The sequence below is a fragment of the Protopterus annectens genome, chromosome 7.part0 (assembly GCF_019279795.1).
Source record: "Protopterus annectens isolate FY-2018-M chromosome 7.part0, PAN1.0, whole genome shotgun sequence".
In the NCBI taxonomy this organism is placed as follows: Eukaryota; Metazoa; Chordata; order Ceratodontiformes; family Protopteridae; genus Protopterus; species Protopterus annectens.
In genome coordinates this window covers 1,116,169,083-1,116,192,283 of record NC_056739.1, presented here as the reverse complement: position 1 = coordinate 1,116,192,283, position 23,201 = coordinate 1,116,169,083, and the positions used below count along the sequence as shown (strand labels likewise).

At 35.4% G+C, this 23,201-nt stretch overlaps 1 protein-coding gene across 1 annotated transcript in view; it reads left to right on the top strand.

Annotated features, from left to right (window-relative positions):
* LOC122806893 (A disintegrin and metalloproteinase with thrombospondin motifs 7-like) overlaps positions 1–23,201 on the top strand; it is a 2,879,604-nt gene that overhangs the window by 1,333,822 nt on the left and 1,522,581 nt on the right. The window contains exons 12-13 of the mRNA XM_044077696.1: positions 5,521–5,690; positions 12,951–13,084. Coding sequence (XP_043933631.1) covers positions 5,521–5,690; positions 12,951–13,084 — 304 coding nt within the window. The remainder of the gene's footprint in view (positions 1–5,520; positions 5,691–12,950; positions 13,085–23,201) is intronic.

The window sequence follows — 23,201 nt, the reverse complement described above, 5'->3', positions numbered from 1 at the left end:
TCAGAAACTTTATCATTGGCCACACTGTTTTCCTTTGTTCCATTATTCTAGATGAATAGTCGTTATCAAATCTTATCAGGTTCTGTTTACATTTTAGAGGTGCCTTCCTCCAAGCAGATCTTAAAATCAGTTCCTTGTCCAAGTATGAAAGAAATTTGATAATTATTGACCTAGGAGGAGAGTTTGAGTTATTGGCAGGTTTTCCAAGAGCTCTGTGTGTCCTCTCAATGCCAAAGGAAAGTCCTTCATTTAAATTTAAAAAGTCAGGGATCCAGCTTGATAAAAAGGAAATACTATCCTCACCTTCTGTGTTTTCAGGTAATCTGAAAACCTCCTCTCCCTATTTTCCAAGTCATCTACTTTATTAACCAACCAAGTGTTTTGTTTAAGAAGCAGTTCTTTCTGTGTTTCCTCTTCCTTAAGTCTGCTTTCTAAGTCATTTAGAGAAACCTCTATTCCTGTTATCCTTGTCTGGTGTTGTTGTAGCATTTCCTTGAGGATGTCAGCCTGTTTTTGTCTGCTTGTTTTAAGATATTCTAGGTTCTCTTTAAAATCATCCATATTCAAAGGTAACTCCTGCAGGATAGATGCCATCTGTTGTAGTTCCCTCTTTAAGGCAGCATCCTGGTGAGAATTCCTTGAGTTTCTCATTTTAACAAGTGAATATATCTTCAAGCTTTATGACAGGAAATTATTTGTAAATCTTCACCAACGTTTCTAATTATGTCAATTAGACCTTTATCTATAAGATTTTATACTTTGAAGAAAAAAAATAATATTTTTTCTTGCCTTATTTAACTAGTTATATGCAGCTCTAAAATACTGCTGCTTTCCTATTAACCAGTCAGGCCCTGCCCCCCCAGTCATTCTATTAAATGGAACAATAACATATTATCTAAATCTATGCACTAGGAAGAGAAGCAGCTTTTAGGTTTTATTATTAGTTTTAGTGAAACAGCTTTTCTAATGTTACTGTAGTTAATGATTACATTGAGTTGCTTCTACACTTAGGTGAAGATGTTTATCTGGCATTTCTTCTAATATATCACTTAAGTAGCAGTTTTAATTTAACACTGTTAATGTCTTTTCCTTTTTATAAGAAGAAAGTATGAGATGTCACTCATAATGTGTTTCCCTTTAGTAGGTAACTGCAGTTTATATGAATTAAACAACTTTAAATTCAACTATGTGTTATACTGCAGCCATTTTCTACTTCAAAAGTGAAGTATGCATAGTTCCTGAGTAATCAATTCTGTATGCAACCCTTCAGATCATATACAAGCATAAATGTTGTATACTTCATTTAAGGGATACTAATAATATTTTGTCATGACTTATTAAAAATTATTCTTAATTATCTGTAAATTAGAGAAGCACAAGACAGAAAAAAAGGAATTAAATTGCCTTACAATAGTAGACTGCTTGTTGATTTTCTAATTCCTATTTATGTTATAGTTGATCATATTGTCATTTCATGTTTTGCTGGTAAAGATATGTACAGAAGTAAAACTAAGCTTGTTTAAATAAAAAGAAAAAAACAGCCCTTGACATCTTATTATTTCCTTTGTAAATAAAGAAAAGGGCAAAATAAAACTCTTTATTTTCTCCTTAATTTCTTCTTTTTTTCCATTTGTCCTATTTCCATTTGTCTCCATTTGTCTTTTTAAGGATATAGTGGATCAGTCCATATCCTCTGTTTGTTCAAATATTTTGTTAGTTTGTAGATATGACAATGCAAGGTCAAGATCTTCAAAGAATTTAACTCCATTATAAGGGAAATCTTCAGCCTGGCTGGGAACAGTAAATGCAGTTTTATCTGCTTTTTCTTAAGTATTCATATAACAGGAAAGAATTGTTTCCTTTTAGCCATCACTGTTGCTGAATAGTCATTATCAAAATGAATATTTCATTCTGCTTTAAGTGGTGACTTAGCCCAGGCAGTTTTGAGTACCAGTTCTTTATCTTGAGATGAAATACATTTAACCATGATGGACCTCTGGGAAGTATTGGACTTTGATATAAGATTAGCCAGAGATCTGTATGTTCTTTCTATACCAAAAGAGATAGCTTCAGGCAAAACTAAAGTTTTAGGGAGCCAGGTAGACAAGAAATTAATTAAGTTGTTACCTTCTGTCCTTCTGGTAGACCAAAAAATAAAGAAAAGAGTTCCGTACTGAACAGACCAAAATACCTTTAATGCAAAATTCCAAAATTAAAATGAGCGCTTTCGTCTGCCCACAGCAGACTTCTTCAGATGGTAGACCAAAAATACAAATGTTGTTCCTATGGGACCTATTCTCAAGGGTATCTAATTTAAGAAAGAATTTTGATATAATCCTTTAGGACTCCAAAGTTTATTGTAATTCACTTAATTGAGTTGTTTAGGATTATTTAGAAATAAAATTTCCTGTCAGATATATATGTAGTAGCAGAGCAAAAGAAAAGTGCTGCTATCCTTGTCTATTCCTGGCCACCCTCCCCCCCCCCCCCATCATTCAGTTCTGATGGTCTGTTGTGCAACAGTCTGCATGAGAAAACTGCAGTGGTAACTGAGAAAAAGGTGCCAGCAGACCTGCTCCCTACAAAGTCCCCATCTCCCTGCTTCCTTGTTTCAAGAAAGTGCTCTAATGCCAGATAGAACAGGTGAATCATTCATACTGGGCTTAGACACCCAGACAGTCACCACAGACTTCAGAGATGCATACTGAGAGGACCCACTCAGAGAAACTACGGCGCAAGGAACCTAGAACAACACTCAGATGAAAAAAGCGCATCAGTATTAAAGAGACGATGGATGTAATTTTAACCCAAAATGCCTTCAGAAAGATGTGGCAGATGTGGCATATCCTCACAGGCAACATAACAGATGTGGTACATCAGCAAGAGTGGGGTCCACTCACGTCTGCTGTGCAGGTCAATGACAAGAATAGTCCAGGACTCAGGCATGAAACTCAGGGCATCTTACATCCTTGTCTGGAGAGTAATTCTGCAGACCAACTGAGTGGAACAGAAGTAGAGAGTCACAAAAAGATGTTGATCAGTGATGCATTTAAGGTTTTGGCTCAGAGTTGTCATGTAGCAGGAGTAGACCTATTTGCTTATCTTGTAAACAAACAGTTAAAAATGTCTTGCATCAGGGCACCAAAAACAGGATCCTAGGCAACAGAAGCCTTCTTAGTAAGCTAGATAGGTCTGTTTCTCTTCAACTTTCCTCCTATCCCTTTTGTCCTCTGGGTAAAACAGAAGGTAAAGTAGGGTAGACCAGAAGAGCTACTCACAGCAACCTTTTGATTAAGACAACAATGGTTCTTCCTTTACTGAGTATGTCAAGGATAAAGTTGTTATGCTGACTTACCCTGTGTACCTCTTGACCCAAAACAAGGGGGTCACTCATGTACCCTAACCTGAAGACCTCAATGATGACAGCTTAGATTATCTTGCTCTTATCTTGTTTATCTTATCTTGTTTCTCATACCTTTGATCAAGTGTTTTCTAGCCTGCTATCTTCTTGTGTTACTTCTACCAAATGAAAATACCACAATGATTTTTAGTTATATATCTAATTGAGTTTCATATTACTGTCTGTAATAAGGCTTAAGAAATGCAATGTTTTCTGTTTTACATTCACCTTTTTGTAAATTGTGATTGCTGGCAACTGTCAAACTTTTTGTATATTGTTTGTAAAACTTTTAGAAATGTTTGTAATCTTTTTGCACTATTGTTATGGAGCTTATCTCCCTGGGTCTCCGCTGAAAACAGGCTACTTGCCCAGCCACACTCTACCCAGTTAACAAATATTAAATAAATAATAAATGAATGAATCTTGTCCCCTTTAGGTAGATTTTTTAGGACATGCTTTCTACATTAAGGATGCATGGAAACAAAAGACAAGGACATAATATCTAGAAATGTGAAATTCAAGCATGCAAAAGCATTCCAGGTTATAATCGACCTAAATGAAACTTGTAACCAATATAAGTATGTACAGCAATTCTAAGATAATGCTAGGCAGTACATGTCCTGGTAACATCTTCTGGAAAAACTAACCTATTAGCTGTTTACTTACCAAATCATAACTTAATTGAAATCAGAATAACTTTGCACCTTAATCTCGCATTTCTGAAATTTCACTTTCATTAGTCTGTCATGTCTGTGTTAAACTGAACGCGCCACTGTTATATTACTCCATACTTATTGTCTTCTACAAGACTGAGAAACATTTGTAGGTTCATAATTGTACTTATAGATTGTATTATTCATTGTGTGCTGTGACATTCTGTTCTAAACTTTGTCTCTATTTTTGTAAGGTAATGCCAAATGTACTAGCCTTAATGGCCTGGCCATGCCTGAAAACAGTTCTTAAACCAGTGCACCTATCCAGTTGTCAAATATAAATAAATAAATAAATAGAATCTTCCTATACTGTCAGAAAGAGGCAATGGTCCGTAACCTAGATTCAGTGTCCTCAGATACCTGACATATCTTTTCAAATCAGAATTCTCCTATGCTTCACTGAAGTGTTACCACTACTACAAAAGTGAACAATATGATGAACATAGTGTAGATCTGTGTACTAACTTACGATAATTGTAGAGGTTTGGGTATGTTCACTGTTGTCCTAATAGTTTACACCCTCCACCCCTCTACTTCTTCTGGTAGCCATCCTTGGGTTGGAGGGCATACATAGTCTTTTTTCTTCTTTCCTTCCCTCTCTTTTACCTGTATAAGGTATCACCTACTCAGGTTTACCTGCTATCTGGAGAGGAAGTTTTGGGGTCCTTCTGGCAGAGTTGCCTTTCTTTGGGACATAAGTTACCATGTTGGCTCACATTCTGGTCACAGCTTTGATTTGTGGCACTGTCAAGGGAAAGAAAGGCTGGCTTGGATGCATATTATTCTTGTATCACAGATGTGACAACGTCCAGGTGGGTGAGCACCCACCTAGCCAGGAGGGAAGGAGTGACAAGGTCTGAATGTCATTTCAGACACTGGTCCTTCTTTAAAAAAAGTGCTATTTGTTACTGCTACTGCAGCACTGAATGTTCTCAAACATCTACCGTTGTGGTGTGATCATAACACAACCGTACTTCATGATGCATAGAATAGCATATGTACTGGCTAATGAATCATGAGTTGGATTATTTCTAATACCAGTATTTTGACAGTTTTATTTATTCTATTAGAATTTTTGACAGCAATTTACAAAGGAATTTTATTTTGATGGTTTGTTTCAAGTATTTCTATTTATTTTATTTTCTTCAGTCTGTAAAATTTGTTTTAATATAAAAAAATCCATGCAATGATTCAGACTACTTCTAAGCTACAAAAAGAATAAAATTAATGCAAATGGATTACTGAAATAACATTATATGGCATGTTGAATGTAAGGTCATTTTTGAAGTCAGGATGAAAGTAAATAATGTATAATATCTACTGCAGGAATGTTACAGCATGTAAAAAGAAAATTATTCACTGAACTGAGTTATGCATAATAATACTCATTTTTTACCTCAATATTAGACCCAAGTATGGTGGAAGATATTGTCTTGGAGAAAGAAAACGATACCGAATCTGCAATATTAAGCCATGCCCTAATGATAAATCCACCTTTCGTCACATACAGTGCAGTCAATTTGATGCAATGCCTTACAAAGGAAAGCTTTATAAATGGTTGCCAGTCCCTAACACAAGTAAGTAAAATATATAAATTATTTCACAACATATTAATAAAAAGCCATCTTTCTTTATGATTTACACACTTTAGTTTACCTCATGTACAAATTTGCTGCTTAAGAATTTTGCTTGCTAACCACATGGGATGAGATCTGTTGAAATGCCCTATATCATGTATCTGAGTTCTGTAATTTGTAGAAAATCTCATTATGATTTCAGCAGGAATTTAGAAAGATATCTGTATCAAACCAAATGAAAGTATAGCATTGCTAAAGGAAAATTTTCCAAAGGTGTAAGTAGCATTTATAACACAAGTCATCAGGGTGTTACTTTTATTTAACATTTATTACAATGTGTAAGTAATCATTTGCATTTTTCTAAAGTCATTTGTATGAAGATGAATATTGAAATCAATTGTCATGCAGGTTTTGTATGATTTAAGTGAGTGCTTTGCTGGCTTGGTCCATAGTTAATTTTAGGAGTATGATGGACAGTAAGTCCCTGTCTTGTGTATGCATTTCATTTTTGTATGACATGCTTTGTGGTTTTCTGCTTTAATTGCTTGTCTTTATGTGTTTGCTTTATTATGATTTGGCTCGGATCTAGGACATTTGATCACTGACCATTTCACTGAATTTGCTTCTGTGTGAAAGGTACCGACTTGAATTTGAAATTTTTTTTTTTGGGAGGGGGGCTTCCTACACCTACAACCCCATGAAAGGGGTCTTAACCAACCACACCCGCTTTACTTATGTAATCATCTCTGAATTAATAGGACCTTGAGGAAAGGGGAAATATCCCCTGCTCCATCCAGTATATATTTTCACTAGCCATTGATCATCTCTCTGCTGCTTATTGGACAACCATGTTTTATCCCTTTTGACTCATGAAGTATTTTTTGTCATCTGAAATTCATCAATTTTAAATGAAGTAGAGTCTTAGCATCATGGTTAAGATGTTTACTTCACAGACACAAGGTGCATGTTTTGATTCTCACTTTGCAAATAATATTGGCAAGGCTTGAAATGGCTTGTAAAGGCAGGTAGCCTAGACTTACCAATGAACCTGTATTTGGAGGTCATTTTATCCATATATTAAAACTGTTTTAGAGGTGTCTTGAATAGCATGCAATAAATATTTTTGCACTTCTGTTTTTCATCCTCCCCTTCCACCATCTGCTGTGTACACATCCTATGCAATTACTGTAGAGAAGCAGGGATATGTTAAGGCCATTGCCATATGGTAATACCCTGACATCCTTTTTAGCTTACCTTCAGCCTTATCCCCCAGGCATCACATGTAATGACATCATTACAAGTCATGTGCATGTTACCACATGCACACCCTCTAGTACAATTGATCTGACTGCACTACTCCTGTACTTTCTTTCCCAGCATGAACAAGAAAAGCAATCTTTTATCCATCGCCATAGATAAACCTCAAACTCACCTTCTGTCTAGGATAGGTGAGCTGGTATTTAAACTTTTCATTCCAGTCAGCCCCTTCAGGCTGGTTCCTCCATTATTCAAGTTAACATTTCAAACCCTTGTCTTCTAGGTCACAGACAGGGTTCCATCTTGCCATGCCTAGAATTGGTTTTGTACCCTTATACATTTGATTTAAATCTGAAAGCTTAGTTTGCAGGTTTGGGTGTAGATCTGAGCTCTGTTAACATTTGTCCTTACACACATGCTCACACACCACATCCGCACCCACACACACATACACACACACACACACACACACACACACACACACACACACACACACACACACACACACACACACACAGTATCATATCAGCTATCACATTTCAGTAAATGAATATGAAGGATCTGCATATTGAATGCATGTTTTGCTCCTAGTCATAACCCATAAATATCGTAGCAGGAGATAGCCCAGGATGCATATTTGAACAATTTGACCATACATAAAAGAGAACAAGGTGACTTTAATGTTTACAGTTTTAGTTCAATATACATTCCACAACAAATGGTGGACTTTTTGGCAAAGGGCTTTAATTTTGTGCCTAGTTGTAAAGCTAATATAGCTAAAACTATCTGTGATTTAAAATTATTTGTCCGTAAACTCAATTTAAATGTTATGTTTGGTAATGGTACTAGTATGGCAACGAGTGAACTAGTGTCCAGTGTTTTCAATTCCCCATTACAGGGGACTCTTGCCCTATTTGAAAAAAATCAGTGAAGTTCATTTTAGAGCTTTGATTAAAAACCAAGACAACCTTGAGGTTCAAGGCTATAATATAACAAAAGCAGAAAGGGATTTTATAGCCTGTCTAAAAAACACAAAAAATTAGAGTAATGCAGCCAGATAAGGGTGGGGGTATTATCTTTATGGATGAAATGGAGTATGACAGAAGAATGTATTCTATGTTGGAAAGCATCAGTTATGAAATCATTTCATTAAATGAACTTAATCAGGCATACAAACATGTTATATCTTATTTAAGTGATCTATTTGTGGATGCTTCTATTTCGATAGATACATATCAGTACTTAAGTATGCCAGCTGTGCTCATCCCAGTTATTTTTGGTATGCCGAAAATACATAAAAACCTTATGGACCCACCCTTTCATCCCATAATAGATAGACGTAAATCTGTTACATATGCCTGTGCCGAGTGGGTTGATTCTAGGTTAAAATCACCTTTACAGTCAGAACCACAGATTTGCCCTGATTCGTGGGCCTTCTTAGAAGGCCTTAATAATCTATTCTTTGATTCCTCTTACAACTTTTTGACTGTAGATATTAAAGATCTTTACACAGTCATACCCCAAGATCTTGGATTAGAATGGGTTCGTGAATTTCTCCTAGTTAAACAAGTAGAAGGAACAGACATTGATCTTATAATTGCACTGCTTGAAATTTTGTAAAGCAACAATTATTTTATGTTTAAAGGGGAATTTTTTCAACAAAAAGTCAGGGGTTGGTATGGGCTCCCCATGTGGTGGCAGTTTTGCCAATGCCATTATGGCATTTTCGGAGAAGACATTTTTCTTTTAGAACCAAATTTTTAACGAAAAAGTAGCTTGCTACACTAGGTACCAAGATGATATGTTTTTCATCTTTAAAGGTGAAGAAAGGGAAGCAACCCAGGTGGTTGAAGTTATGACTAGCTTTACTAATTTTTTGGAATTCACTTTCCAATTTAACAGCCAGACCATTAACTTCTTAGACATAAGGCTTTATAAGGATGAAATACATAACAGATATGCCACACAAATATACAGGAAACCTACGTATTCCAATTGTTTTTTACACTTCCATAGTAATCACCCAAACCATCAGAAAAGAGCAGGGGTCAAAGGGCAGTTGGTAAGGGCCTCGAAAATGATTTCTAGAGATGATGAATTTTTTAAAGAATGTGATAAACTTAGAAATATGTTCATCAAACGGGCGTACCCGGATTCCCTTATTGACCACCTTATTTTGTAAGTAAAGATAAAGAGAGAGAGAGGCCATTTTTAGCCTATTTTGTCAAAAGGGCATTTTCCAGAGGGGGTAGTTCCTTGCTCACCAACTCATTTTGTTAATGAGGAATCCATAAACAGTAACATTTCAAAAAACTATGTTACCAGTTTTGTAACCCAATATTCTACTAATACTGTAGGTTTTAAGAATGTTCTAGTTAACAACTGGAATTTTATCTTAGAAGACCATTCAATTATGAATACATTAGGGATGAGGCCCTTGGTGACTTACAAAAGAGGACTCAATTTAAAGGCATTATTAGAAGCACCCAGAATCACCTATAGCCAATCTTGGGGTATGTATAAATGTGGATGATGTCATTACTGTCGGCACATTCAGACAGGCACACGTGTATTAATTTGTGGGATTAAATACATTATAAAGGGTAAATTTTCCTGTGACAGCACAGCTATAGTTTATTTGGCTACCTGTCACAAATGTCCAGCTTTTTATTTGGGCAAGACAGAATGCCCTTTTAAACAGTGTATATATGAACATCTATATAATATTTCTAGGACTACTAGCACTAATGCCTTAGCTAGACATATAGCTGAGCTTCAGTCCCATAGTTTTCAATTCACGGTGGTTGACTATGTTGAAAGAAACATCAGGGGAGGTCCATGGGAGCTTAAGCTTGAAGAAAGAGAATTAATGTGGCAGCTCCAGATCAATACACACCTATCCTGGACTTAATGAGACATGCTCCATTAAATGTCTCTTAAAGTTAAAAGCACGAGATAGGTGATATTTGATTCACTAGTGAATCAAATTTCAGTACATGTAGATATATATATATATATATATATGCACGAATTTGATCAAAGTATTTAAAATTATCATCATTTTTTTTATTATTATTATTATTATTATTATTATTATTATTATTATTAGTATGCACATGATTCTTTTTAATAGTTTATGTAGGATCATGTTAGTAAAATATATTTCTGAATTATGAATCAAGATTTGTAATACGATTTTTAGTATGTTCCTTTTAAATTTAATGTTTAAGTAACAATGGATCTTTCATGATTAAGTAATTTATGTAATTAATTGGTATGACAATGATGCCTTTTTAAGCTGTTGCATTTTGGGAAATAATGTCTGAAGAAGTACATTTCATTTGGTGTATGAAAGCGCTAACATTAAATCTTGTATGCGTGGATTACCATTTCGCCTCAGTTTTTTGTATTTTGCTCCTAGTCATATTTAGCCTACAGTGGATATAAAAAATGTACACACCCCTGTTAAAAGGATCTATGTTAAATCATCGAACACTTAAAAAAGCGAATGATGATTTATCAAACCCATGTAAGCGAAAGCTTGCAATCTTGAATGCTTAGAACAGCAATTTGGCTGTTCCACAAAAAAAAAAAAAAAAAAAAAAAAAAAATTATAAAACATTACGCCCCCACATAAATATACCAACTATGAGAGCGCACTACAGTGACGAAAATGGCAAAGTAATGCAAGCGGCCAAGTGATTTCTTTCCCAGGGCAAGAATTTGCTTATATGCCATTTCGCTATTTTGCCTTTTCGTGCTTTCAAGTTCGATCAAGACACATTCAAAAGAATGCGTCTTCGATCATTTAATAGGAACCCTGTTAAAATGCCAGGTTTTTGCGATATAAAAAATGAGATCACAATAAATCATTTCAAAACTTTTCCCACCTTTAATGTGACCTATAATCTGTACAATGCAATTGAAAAACAAAGAAATCCATTAGGGAAAAAAATATAAAAAATGTACAATAAGCTGGTTGCATAAGTGTGCACACCCTTAAACTAATACTTTGTTGAAACACCTTTTGATTTAATTACAGCATTTGGTCTTCTTGGGTAGGAGTCTATCAACATGGCACATCTTGATTTGGCAATATTTGCCCACTCTTCCTTGTAAAATCGCTCCAAATCTGTCAGATTGCGAGGGCATTCTCTTGTGCACGACCCTCTTCAGGTCATCCCACAGATTTTCTATTGGATTTTGGTCTGAGTTCTGGCTTGGCCATTCCAAAACTTGAATTTTCTTTTGGTGAAGCCATTCTTTTGTTAATTTGGATGTATGCTTGGAGTCATAATCGTGTTGAAAGGTGAAATTCCTCTTCAATTCAGCTTTCTAGCAGACGCCTGAAGGTTTTGGGTCAAAAGTGACAGGTATTTGGAACTGTTCATAATTCCCTCCACCTTGACTAAATCCCCAGTTCCAGCTGAAGAAAAGCACCCCAAAGCATGATGCTGCCACCATCATGCTTCACTGTGGGGATGGTGTTCTTCTGGTGATGCAAAGTGTTGTTTTTGTGCCAAACGTGTCTTTTGGAATTGTGGTCAAAAAGTTCAACCTTGGTCTCACTAGACCATAACACATTTTCCAACTTGCTTTTGGGAGACTTGATATATTTTTTTGCAAATCTTAGCTAGGCCTGAATGTTTTTCTGTGTAAGAAAATACTTCCTTATTGCAACCCTACCCTGTAGTCCAGACATATGGAGAATACAGGAGATTGTTGTCACATGTACACAACCAGTACTTGCCAGAAATTCCTGCAGCTCCTTCAGTATTGCTGTAGGTCTCTTAGCAGCCTTCTTGACCAGTTTTTGTCTTGTCTTTTCATCAATTTTGGAGGGATGTCCAGTTCTTTGTAATGTCACTGTTGTCCCATATTTTCTCCACTTTTTGATGACTGTTTTCACTGTGTTCCATGGTACAGCCAATGCTGTGGAAATTTTTTTGTACCCTTCTCCTGACTGATACCTTTCAACAATGAGGTCACTTTGATGCTTTGTAAGTTGTCTGCGAACCATGGCTTTTGCTGTAGCAGGCAGCTGAGTAAATGTCAGAAAAGTCCTACTAGGACAGCTGAACTTTATTTGGGGCTAATCAGAGCCTCTTTAATTGATGGCAGGTGTGTACCCAACAAGACTGAATGCTATAATTAAATCAAAAGGTGCTTCAACAACGTATTAGTTTAAGGCTGTGCACACACAGCAGAGTAAGGGTGTGCACACTTATGCAACCAGCATATTGTACGTTTTTTATATTTTTCCCCTAACAGATTTGTTTGTTTTCAATTGAATTGTACAAGTTATAGGTAACATTAAAGGTGGGAAAAGTTTTGCAATGATTTATTGTGGTCTCGTTTTTTTATATCACAAAACCTGGCATTTTAACAAGGATGTGTACACTTTCTATATCCAGTGTATATGTATAGATGCATTTACGTGCAACCTAGTAACTATTAAGAATTAATGCACAAACAAAATAATTACCTATAGAAGAGGGATAGCTGCTCATTTTGTAAAAAATATGGTGCTCAGGTGGATGACTTTCTGATAACAGTGGAAAAAGACTAGAAAATACTGACATTGCAGCATTTATTATAAACTCATTGCTGAATAAAGTGACACATATTTACTTTAACTATGATTTCTGGAAATATAAGTTGACACAGATGGGATATATATATATATATATATATATATATATATATATATATATATATATATATATATATATATATTTTTTGGAAAAATTTCCTCTTCATTGTAACTCATGCTGAAATATCATCAGCACGGAGTACTGAACCTGCTGCATTTGCAGTTAAGCAGAGTACTGCAACTTAAGGAGCCATGCATCACCAGAAGGTGCAAGACAAGGGCTGTATTGTAAATGCAGACATGCATTAAAAAGAGTCTTATCTGATGAGTGTATTTAAACTACAGCTTGTCTTGTCTCTCTGCTGTTGTAACAACATTCCATTAAGTGCAATCATGTTCTGTCTGCCTAGTTAATCCGTGTGCACTTCACTGCCGCCCAGCTGCAGAGTACTTCTCAGAAAAGTTGCTTGATGCAGTTGTTGATGGGACTCCATGTTATGAAGGAAGCACCAGTAAGGATGTGTGCATCAATGGAATCTGTAAGGTAAGGAATGGAAATAATGAATGGAAACTCATTTAGTTTCATGTCAAAGCAAATGCTCATATAATGACTCTGATGTTTAAAGTAAGGATAGACAGCAGAATCTTATGAATTAATGGTATTGATGTTTAAAGTAAGGATAGACAGCAGAATTTATGAATTAATGGTACTGATGTTTAAAGTAAGGATAGACAGCAGAATCTTATGAATTAATGGTAGTGATGTTTGAAGTAAGGATAGACAGCAGAATGTTATAAATTAATGGTACTGATGCAATAGCAAGAGCAACAAACTTTTTCTGCAAGAATTCTGTGAACAGCTTATCAATTTCATTTATTATTACTTACCATTCTTTTATAATGCATGGCAGTTATTTGGAAACATGATAATTGTGTTTTTGATTTATAATTCAAATTTAATTGTTGTGATTGGTTACAAACAAGACATGACAGGAGCTGATAAAGCTGCCCAAAACTACATTTTATTTCCTTATAAGTGTTATTAAGTATAAAACCCACTTCCAGACAGATATTCTGAAACAGCAATAACTGTGCATAACCTCAACTGTTTCTTTGCACATGTTTTAAAAGGGCAGTAAGGTGTAAGACAATACATGACAGCGGATTTTTTATGTCTCCATTTTAGAATTTGTGCGGCTTTTGCCATGACATATAACATTGTAAACCATGTATGACTGTCCCAACATTAAAGCACCTTTAATTAATGTGGGAAGCAGTGACATACACAACCTTCAGTTGTGCTTCATTAACTTCATTAAAGCTGCCCATAAAAACAGTTGTCAAAAGTAAAATACATCCAAAGAGGTTACACTGGTACCTATTTAAAAGGGAAAAATAACAGGAATTATGTAATTTTTATTTATAGTCAGATCACCCTTAATTTCATTATTTATAACATTTGACTTAACAAACCACGATGTAACCACATCCAACCATATCAAGGTTACTCTTTTACTGCTTGGCATTTTTCTGTTTAAGTTATGAAAAGTCCTGCACAATTATTGTTATAATGAACACAGTACAGTTGTGTGACAATAACTATAATTGTTTGAGTAGTAGGTGCATTACTGCAAAAAACATCTGAAACTCACTTCCCCAGTAATGTTTGCATCTTAGTTGTCACCCATCCAGTGTGCACTTATTAGCCTCTAATTGTTGCATTATGCTACCTTAAAATGGTAATTTATAATGGAACTCACACTTATATTCTGTTTGGAATTGAGAGTGGTAATCAGGCCATCTTTATTGGATTAAATCTTAGACTGGGAACAGTAAATTTGTTAGTAACATTCTTATGCTTAGATCTTGGCACCAAAACATGGTGTGGGATTACACTTACCATTATGGCTGAACTTCCAACTAAGAGCTAGGATGTGGAAGGTGAACGTGTGGTCCCTCTGGCCATCTGATTGATTTTTATACTGATATCTACCTGCTTCTGATCTTGCTGATCTTATGAATGTTCTGCAGTAAGGATTCTGCTGTTCGTACATCTATGGTTATGCAAGGTTACCTTGCAAAACTGTACTTTGGCATTACTTCTGGGTTGTACATTCACAAATTGAGAGTTATCAGATGATGTAGAGTGTATAAGGCTTCTTGTACAGCTAATTTGTAACATTTTTAAAGGGTTCACATTTCTTTCAACTTGCTTTAAGTCATTTGGCTTTTAAGCAAACTGTATTTGTTTTTTTGATATTCATGCATTTGTCAGAAAATAGTACTAGAACAAGTATTATTTAATGACTGTTTAGAATGTGCACATTAAAAGTATCAAAGGCTGTCAGCAAAAGGAAGAACATTTGTTTTTTTTCAAGAGTAATTAATGGATTGATTGCAACAAATAATAAAAATGTTTAACACAAAATTTACTGTTGCAGCATATGACCAAAATAAACGAATGAATGAATGAATAAGTAAATAAATAAATAAATGAATAAATAAGAAGTTTAAATACATGAAAGAGACTAAAACCTTGGGTTGTTATCAACAATGACATGAATTATGGCAGTTTATCACATCTAAGAGGAAAGATGCATGACTGTCTTTGCACTGGCATTTATCCTAAACACAAGTAGCAGACTGTACTGTTGTCCTTATAAACCAAGATGCAGAGGTGTGTTAAGGAAAGCAAAGAACACTAAGAGGACTAAGATGAGAGAATTAGTAAATAGCAGGTATATTTTCAGAGCAGAAATGTTTAACTTATTTTACTTGCTTTCATGTGTATGTTTGATGCCTCCTGCTCAAAGAGATTGGTGAACAGTATGGATAGGAAGATTGTGGCTGCGAGGTTAGCTGGCACTAGGTATATGTGTGTCTGTCTGTTAGTGTTTCTGTGCCTGTTAAGTGTGTGTGTGTGTGTGTGTGTGTGTGTGTGTGTGTGTGCGTGTGTGTGCGTGTGCGTGTGTGTGTGTGTGTGTGTGTGTGTGTGTGCGTGTCTAAGTGTCTCTGTATTTATTTATGGTCAGAGTGTCACATCAACATTAGTTAATTTGAACAAATCACCTAAAGCTAATGATTGTACCAATGGATGGCTAACTCCATATGCATATATGATGTTGTGAGGTATTGCCAGCTGTATCAGAAGTAAGAGAGTGCATGTGTGGCATATGCCAACATGGCTGGCTGAAATTTTGTAAATAATTGTATGTCATTTGACTGTCACATTGGTTTGTACAGATGCTTATATTAAAATGTATTTGGAAAAGTATTTGGAAAAGTTGCTTATGTTAAAAATGTTGGTTGCAACAGAATCTTAACAGAGTTCTGATTATGAACTGTGCTAGAGTCAGGTGACTAGATGTGATGTCATTCTGTAATCAGCCGAAGGATGGAACTCTGGCAGCAGCAGTATGTTTTTCTTTTTCTTTTTTTTTTTTTTTTTGGTATCTGATATAAAAGATCTGTGTCATTTATCACAATTCAGTAACAGTTGTTCAGTAGTTAGTTATACAGTTCAGTAGTATGGAGTATCTCATCTTGCATTGTGGAAGTGAGCATCTCAGCAGTACATTTTGCCTTGCGATATTGTGGGTTAACTAGAGAGTTAACTAGGGACAGTTTCTCTTTAGTTTATTAAGGGAAAATCCATTGAGATTAGCTTAGTATTATATATTTAGTATTATTTATTTTTCTGCATGTGAGATTCTATCCAACTGTGTTATTTATATTTCCTGAAAACTCTGATGTTTAGTATTTTCCTTTTTCCTATTTTTATTATCCCTTATTAAATATTTTTATACTTTCTCATTGTGGCTGGTCTTGCAGTGAATATTTTAATAACTTGAGAGTACCTGTGCTTATTTCATTGTAATGTGGCCACTCAGAAAAGCCTTACTGCTTTGGTCACACTTTACCATTCATATCAGTATTAATTTGACACAGTATAATTGGTTACCCCTTGTAAGAGCCTTTGAGTATTTGGCTGGTGGCAACTACCCTGTAATCTGGAGAGAGGAGACACAACTGGTGAATCTGTGTCAGCCTTTCTCAGGTATGTATATGTGTGTGCGTGAAAAAACAGATATTCAAGTGTGTGTGCCAGATACTTGGAACTGGGACAAGTGCTCCAAGGTGGGTCTTGTTTGGAATCTGGAGAGACAGAGGGTCCAGTCCCAGTTGAATGTGTTCCCTGCATGCTCTTGGGTGAAATTGTGTTGAAATCAGAAAACTGCATTTGAAGTACTGTGTAAATCTATTCCTGTTTTTAGTGACTGTCTCTTACCGATGTCAGTTGTGAGGATTGGGGCTCCTTGATTACTAGCCCGGGATAAAGAGGGGCTGTCACAGCCTATATGTCTATTGGTGTGTATTGAGGGAATTGAGTGTTTCTCAGTGTAATATTTAGGTACTTGGCTCCTTATTTGCACATGATGGTAAGGAGCTGAGCTAAGCAGTTGTTCAGAATGCTCAGGTGAGTGATTTTATAGTCAAGCAGATTATATTTTAATGAAATCCATGACCATGCATTTTGTAGAGGGTCTATATCATATATTCGAATGTTGAAATGCCAGAACTTGAACTCCTTATTGAATCAGTTCAAACTGAAGTTGTATAATTTGTTTGTCTGAACAGAATGACTTCTGTTTCAGTACAGCATGGTTTGTTTCAGTCTTATAACAGGGAGTGAAAGAACAAAATATGAGTCTAATAGATTTTTTTTCTTAGAAGGAAGAAAGAAAATAATCCTTTTCTAGTGTGAAAAAAAATCATTAAAATAAATCAAAACATTATGGAATAAATGATACACTTAATTAAAGAATATTTAATATTTAACATTTAATTTATATTTTTTTGTGTAAAAATGTTGAAGAGAAAACAGCACCTAGAGAAGAAGGGTTAAGTTACTACTTTTTTGTAAACAGGTGTCTAAAGCAGAAAGGTTGATGTTTTGGTAAATTAAATGAGAAGTTAAATGGTATTGAGAAAAGCAATACATACAAGTATTGATAAGTATAAGTATCTATTGGTAGAAATGTAGAGCAATAAAGGAGGTGTTATCTGTGGTTAAAACAGTTGCTGATAATGTTGTTAGAGATGAAAAGGAAGGTAGGGCAATGCCATGTGACATTGCTAAACCATATGATAATGTATACAATATACATATATAGAATGTGATAGAATATTAAGGATTTGAGAGAAAGGCGTTTACTTTTATCTGCTTATGACAATTATGGTAAGTGAGTAAATAGGTGAAAAGGTATGGATGGGAAGGGTTTGAGAAAGGGCTGCCTGATGAGAAGTTTGTGATCTGGTCTTCTTATGAAAGCTATTATAGAGAAGGGCAAAAGGAATAGGGATAGTATTTGAATGGTGTTGAGTAATGAGGTTAATTAATAGCAGCTCTGGTTTATGCAGGTAGTTTGGTATTAATAGGCAATATTTCAGACAGAGTGGAACACACTGTGCTTTGGAGATAGAAGAGTATAGGATTAATTGTTGTGAGATTAAATAAGACAAAAAATGGCTTGTGGGGAAGATTGTTTACCAGAGGGATTCAGTTCTGTACAATAAAATGTTCCATGTTGGGTATCACATATGGAAGACATGAATGTACAAGAAACTATGGAAGGAAAACATTGGAAAAGTAAAGTAATTCAAATATGGGCTTCATTTCAGGTATTTTTTTATAATTTCAAAATTCGCTCCTCTTTTTGTAGTGTTTTGCATATGTTCATTGCCATGCCTCCTGTTCAGTACTGAAAATAGGATGTCCTTGCTGCATATAACATTACCTACACTGTAGATTTACTATGTATCTCCCAGGGTTCAGCCAAGTGCTACCATACCAAGTGCCATGCCTTCAGATAAGAATTTTTATTTATCTACACACAATGATGAATAATGTTAATATTTTAACAGTCAGATGAGGGAAACTAAATATGACTCCACATATTTTTATAGTGGTTAAGAACACATTCTTTAAACTGCACATTTTTCTAGATAATAGGTTCATGTGAAATAAAACGCTGACTAGATTGTTGGCAAGTTAGCTAGCTAGTTCACCTGTTAATTAAATATTGAAACAAACTTTTCAAGCTGTCTGAGAAACTAAGAAGATACGATAAGCTAGTTCAAAAGATAATTAAATATGCACATTGGTGATGAAAACTGTAAGTCATAATGCATATGGACAGGATTAATAAGCAATTTGTTCAAATCTTGAACTCTGAATATTGGTTGAATAGGGTTGTAGTCTAAAACAGTATGTAAAACAAATTTGATGGTTATAAATACAGTAACTATGGTAAACAAATCTTTTAAATAGCTATTTTTATCGATGGTTAGTATTGTTATATAATGAAGATTTATTATTCACCAGTTGTTTTCTGCAGATGTCTGAATGAAGAAAACTATGTTTAAAAATAAACTCACTACTGCTCTTCCAAAGAGAAATGCATGAAAAAAATCAGCAAAGATTTATATAGGTTCTAACAAATTAAGTATGTTGTTAAAAAAAAATAAAAGAAATTAATAAAATGTGTGCTGTTCTTTGAAAGATAAAATTGCCTTGCACTTGCCTTTTTGGTAAATATAATACATAGAAGAAAATATATAAAACTGTGTAAAATTACATTTGATACTGTTGAATGTATTGCAGTGTGAAAAAAGTATACCTTGCTTCACAAATATGTGCAGTGTTGCAAAATGAAATGCAGCTTAGAGACGTTAAGTTTGGTCAAAAATTATTTCCTTAGCTGGTCTCTTTCTTGCTGAATCTGACATGTATCTGTTGAAACAACAAAGTATTTTGCAAAATTTAAATTAAAAAATGTAAATTAAAGAAACAGCCCTAGGAAATCCTGCATATGATTTATATAACTAGATCGACTCTTAATTCAAGTCAGTTAAGGACATTCTACGTAATCTTCAGGCATAGTTCAACTTTTTTGAGTAAGTGCCTTTAAGAACTCTAAGAATTTATTCTGATTCTGAAAGCTAGACCACAAGGGCACAGTTCATTGCTTTAAAGCAGTTGGAGAATAGATAATAGCTAGTGTTTCAGAAAATAATCTGTTTGCTTATGTTTATTTTCAATTCCTTGTCGAAGTTATGTACTGTTTAAATGTCTCTTTATAAGGAGAATGCTTTAGCTGTTTATTTCAGCTAACAAGTTGTATTATTCAACTTTAAGTGTTTGTGTGTGATGGCTTATTTATTGAGTTAAGGGCCTGTGCATTTTACTAGTACCTTCAACTGTATGGTGTCCAACCTTTTTTGAAGAGCAACTGTTCAGAACTAATTGCTACAATTTAATTATTTAATTATTTAGAGACTGGATTATTTTAAGGGTAAATATTAAAGCATGTTCTTATTTTTTAAGTTTTACCTAATTCCTGGTAGCTATACTGCAAACTGAGAAATAGGGGTTGTTTCATTTGTAGTGATTACTGGGAAAGTCAAATTTGAGCCAAAGCTCAGGTTCAGCAGCGGCCAAAGGAGGAAAGCTCTACAAATAAAGAACATGTTGAATTAATACAGTACTTTAGGATATACAATACATATAAACATGGAATGAAGCAGAACAATTATATATATGAATATGTACAATAATATAGGAAGTGAGCATTATTAATTATGTGCAAATCTGTACAAGAATATGCATGGTACAATTTGAGTAGATTCTGGGATAATAGTTGGGAACTGAGGAAATATAACAATTATTAAATTCAGGGACATTGAAAATAAGTCTACTGAGTGGTAACTGTAACAATGTTTACTTAGACTGTGAATCTAAAACATTTTCTTTGTTCCCAGAGGCAGTGAATACGTGTCAATATAAAATAGTTGTTCACAAGTCAGGGAGAGGGAGAGGCATTCTACTGTAGAAAAGCAAAGCCTCTGAAAGGACATACAGAGAACAATGAAGGAAAGACAAAGACTAAAACAAGTTAGTGTTAGTAATAGCAGAAGGTAAGATGAGAAGGAGTGAAGACAGTAAAGAGTTAGTCAGGAGGGAAAAGAGTTGAATTAGTAAAAATAGGTTGAAGTAATAATAAGTGTTAGTCAGAGATTATAGGTGAGCAGTGTGGCATATGAAGCAAGAGTCATGGAGGATAGGGACATTATAGGTTTCGACATGTGCTCTACATGTAGGTAATATGTTAAGTTTGGATACAGCGAAAATAAACTAGAATGTTTATTCTGAAATTGGACACAGACATATCCAGGAATCAGTTCACTGTTTTTTTAGATCACATTTAAATATTGGTAGAATGGAATTTAGTTATAGTGCTAGGGAGATAGGGTTCCAAGTGTTGCCTACACGGCCTGAGTAGTGGGAGTTCCCAGCTGATAATTGTGGCCTTTGACTAATGAAGAGTGATTTGTGTTTTGAGCACAGTGGTCTGGTGGGTGAGTATGCCTGGAGACTATTATTCAGTGATAGACATTTCTGGTGCTTATAAGTTGAGGTGATTTGCATAGGGCATTGTGTTTATGCCCTTGTATTGTTTCTTTGAGGAAATTCTGTTGTTCCACTTGTTGCATGTGCCTGCTCAGGTAGCTGCCATAGGAGGAGTTTTGCTCAATGACTGGTCTAGCAATAGTTAGGTAAAGTGGCACAATGACTTCTCTGGTCCTAGATGTCATGGCCTTACTTATAAGTTGAGTGACTTAGAAGGATTTTCTTACAACCTTGGACACATGTTGGTCAAAATCCAGGTTACTGCCTACATGAGTCTCCAAACCACTGACTGCTGTGTCCACTTTTAGGGGTATTTTATGAACAAGGTAGTTTCCCTTGAATGGCCAGCTTCTAAAAAGTTACTATTTTGCATTTTTTGGCATTGAGTTTTAAGCCAATGCTTTGGCACCATTCATTTGTCTTTGACTATATGGACATTAAGGATCTCCAATGTATCAGCTTGTTTAACCAACCAGGTATGCTTGTTATTGATGTAGATCAAGACACCTCCACATTGTCTGTACAGTTACTGGTATAAATGTGTGGAAGGCACTGAGACCTTGGACTGCTGGGGTACTCTGTGTGGCTTTAAACCATATCTCAGCAAATGCACAGATGCCCACAGTCTCCAAGGTGAGAAGAGTTTGGATGGAGAGGAGCTTTTCGTTTAGAATTTTGGTATTGAACGGTAACACCTATAGATTTCCTTGGGAAAATGTTGCTATGTTGAAAGGTTTATCAATTTGACATTGCCTAAAAACACCCCTACTGCTGGTGAAGAATATTTTAACCAATACTTGAAAGCCTACAGGGGATAGGTGCAGACCATCCCTGGCAAAGCAACAATGGTTGTTAACCATGTCTTCTCTTGCTGACAAATATTGCATTCCCCATAGAATAACACCAAAACCTAAACCAATTAATAAAGTCAATCATCTTCTGTTTGTATTTTGGCATCATTCTTGGTGAAGATAAAATGCTGCTCAGTGCCAAGCACATGCAAGCATTTGACTTGTAGTCTGAGAGATCCATAATGCTTCTTCATATAGTGTAGGAGGAATATCTGAGGTCATTTACACCTACGTGGACTATGACTGAATTACACTAGTACTTGTGGTGCAATGACTTGAATGTATGCATAACTTGGAGGATCCTGCCTCCTGATAGGCAACTGAACGTTTTCTTCTTGTTGAGCCTGGTGGGTGGGTATCAGTATGTCATGCAATGGAGTTTCATATAACTGGAGTCCAGCATAGTGTATTAGCTTGCCTTATAGGCTTGGTAGTTGAGGCTCCAGTGGGTATGGCTGTATTTGCAGTATTAGGTATTGTTTTTGTTGAGTACCTTTGGGTTTGCTGAAGATAAGTTTTGCAGGTGTAATGTCTGGGAGATCTTTGGAGTTGGGAAAATTGAATATAACTGCTTCAGCATCAGTAGGTCTATATGTGTACTGTGTGTGTGTGTTTGTGTGTGTGTGTGTGTGTGTGTGTGTGTGTGTGTGTGTGTGTGTGTGTGTGTGTGTTTGTGTGTGTGTGTGTGTGTTTCTGACAAACAGGTTGTTATCATGAGTGTTTCTACACAAGAGTTTTGCCTCTAGAGACATTGTGTACATACATCTCTTGAATACAGTATTTGTTACTTTGAGGATTAAATGGCTGTCAGTGAACATTAGACAATATTTACAGTCTCTCAATATACCCATTTCCTAAACTGGTTGTGGAGAAATTGGGAAACTGCATATCCATGATGTCAGATCTTTTACTGGTTGAGCTAAGAGTATGGTGCATGAAGGGTTAATAGTTGGCTGACTAAGGATGCTTTTGGGACTAGAGCCTAGACTAGGCTATGTAATACTAAATTCATGGGGCAGGGCTCCTTAACACGCAAACTAGGCTGCTCTGTGCTACTCAACACATTAAGTAGTTGCCCTATAATCACCAAGTTACTGGTACAAGGATACAGAGAGTGTAGCCTGCTGCTTCTACATATGGTTTGAGTGCCTCCTCTTAATGTTTAGGCAACTTTTTTTCTTATTTGCTGATGAATGATTGACAGGATTCTAGATGCAAATGGGGCACTTACCATATTTTCAAAATTTTAGATGATTAAAAGTTATGTAAATAAATTATAGTCCGGTTTCCTTTCTCTGCAGAAAGCTATAAGACTGGCAGCATTAGTTTTTTTCTTATAT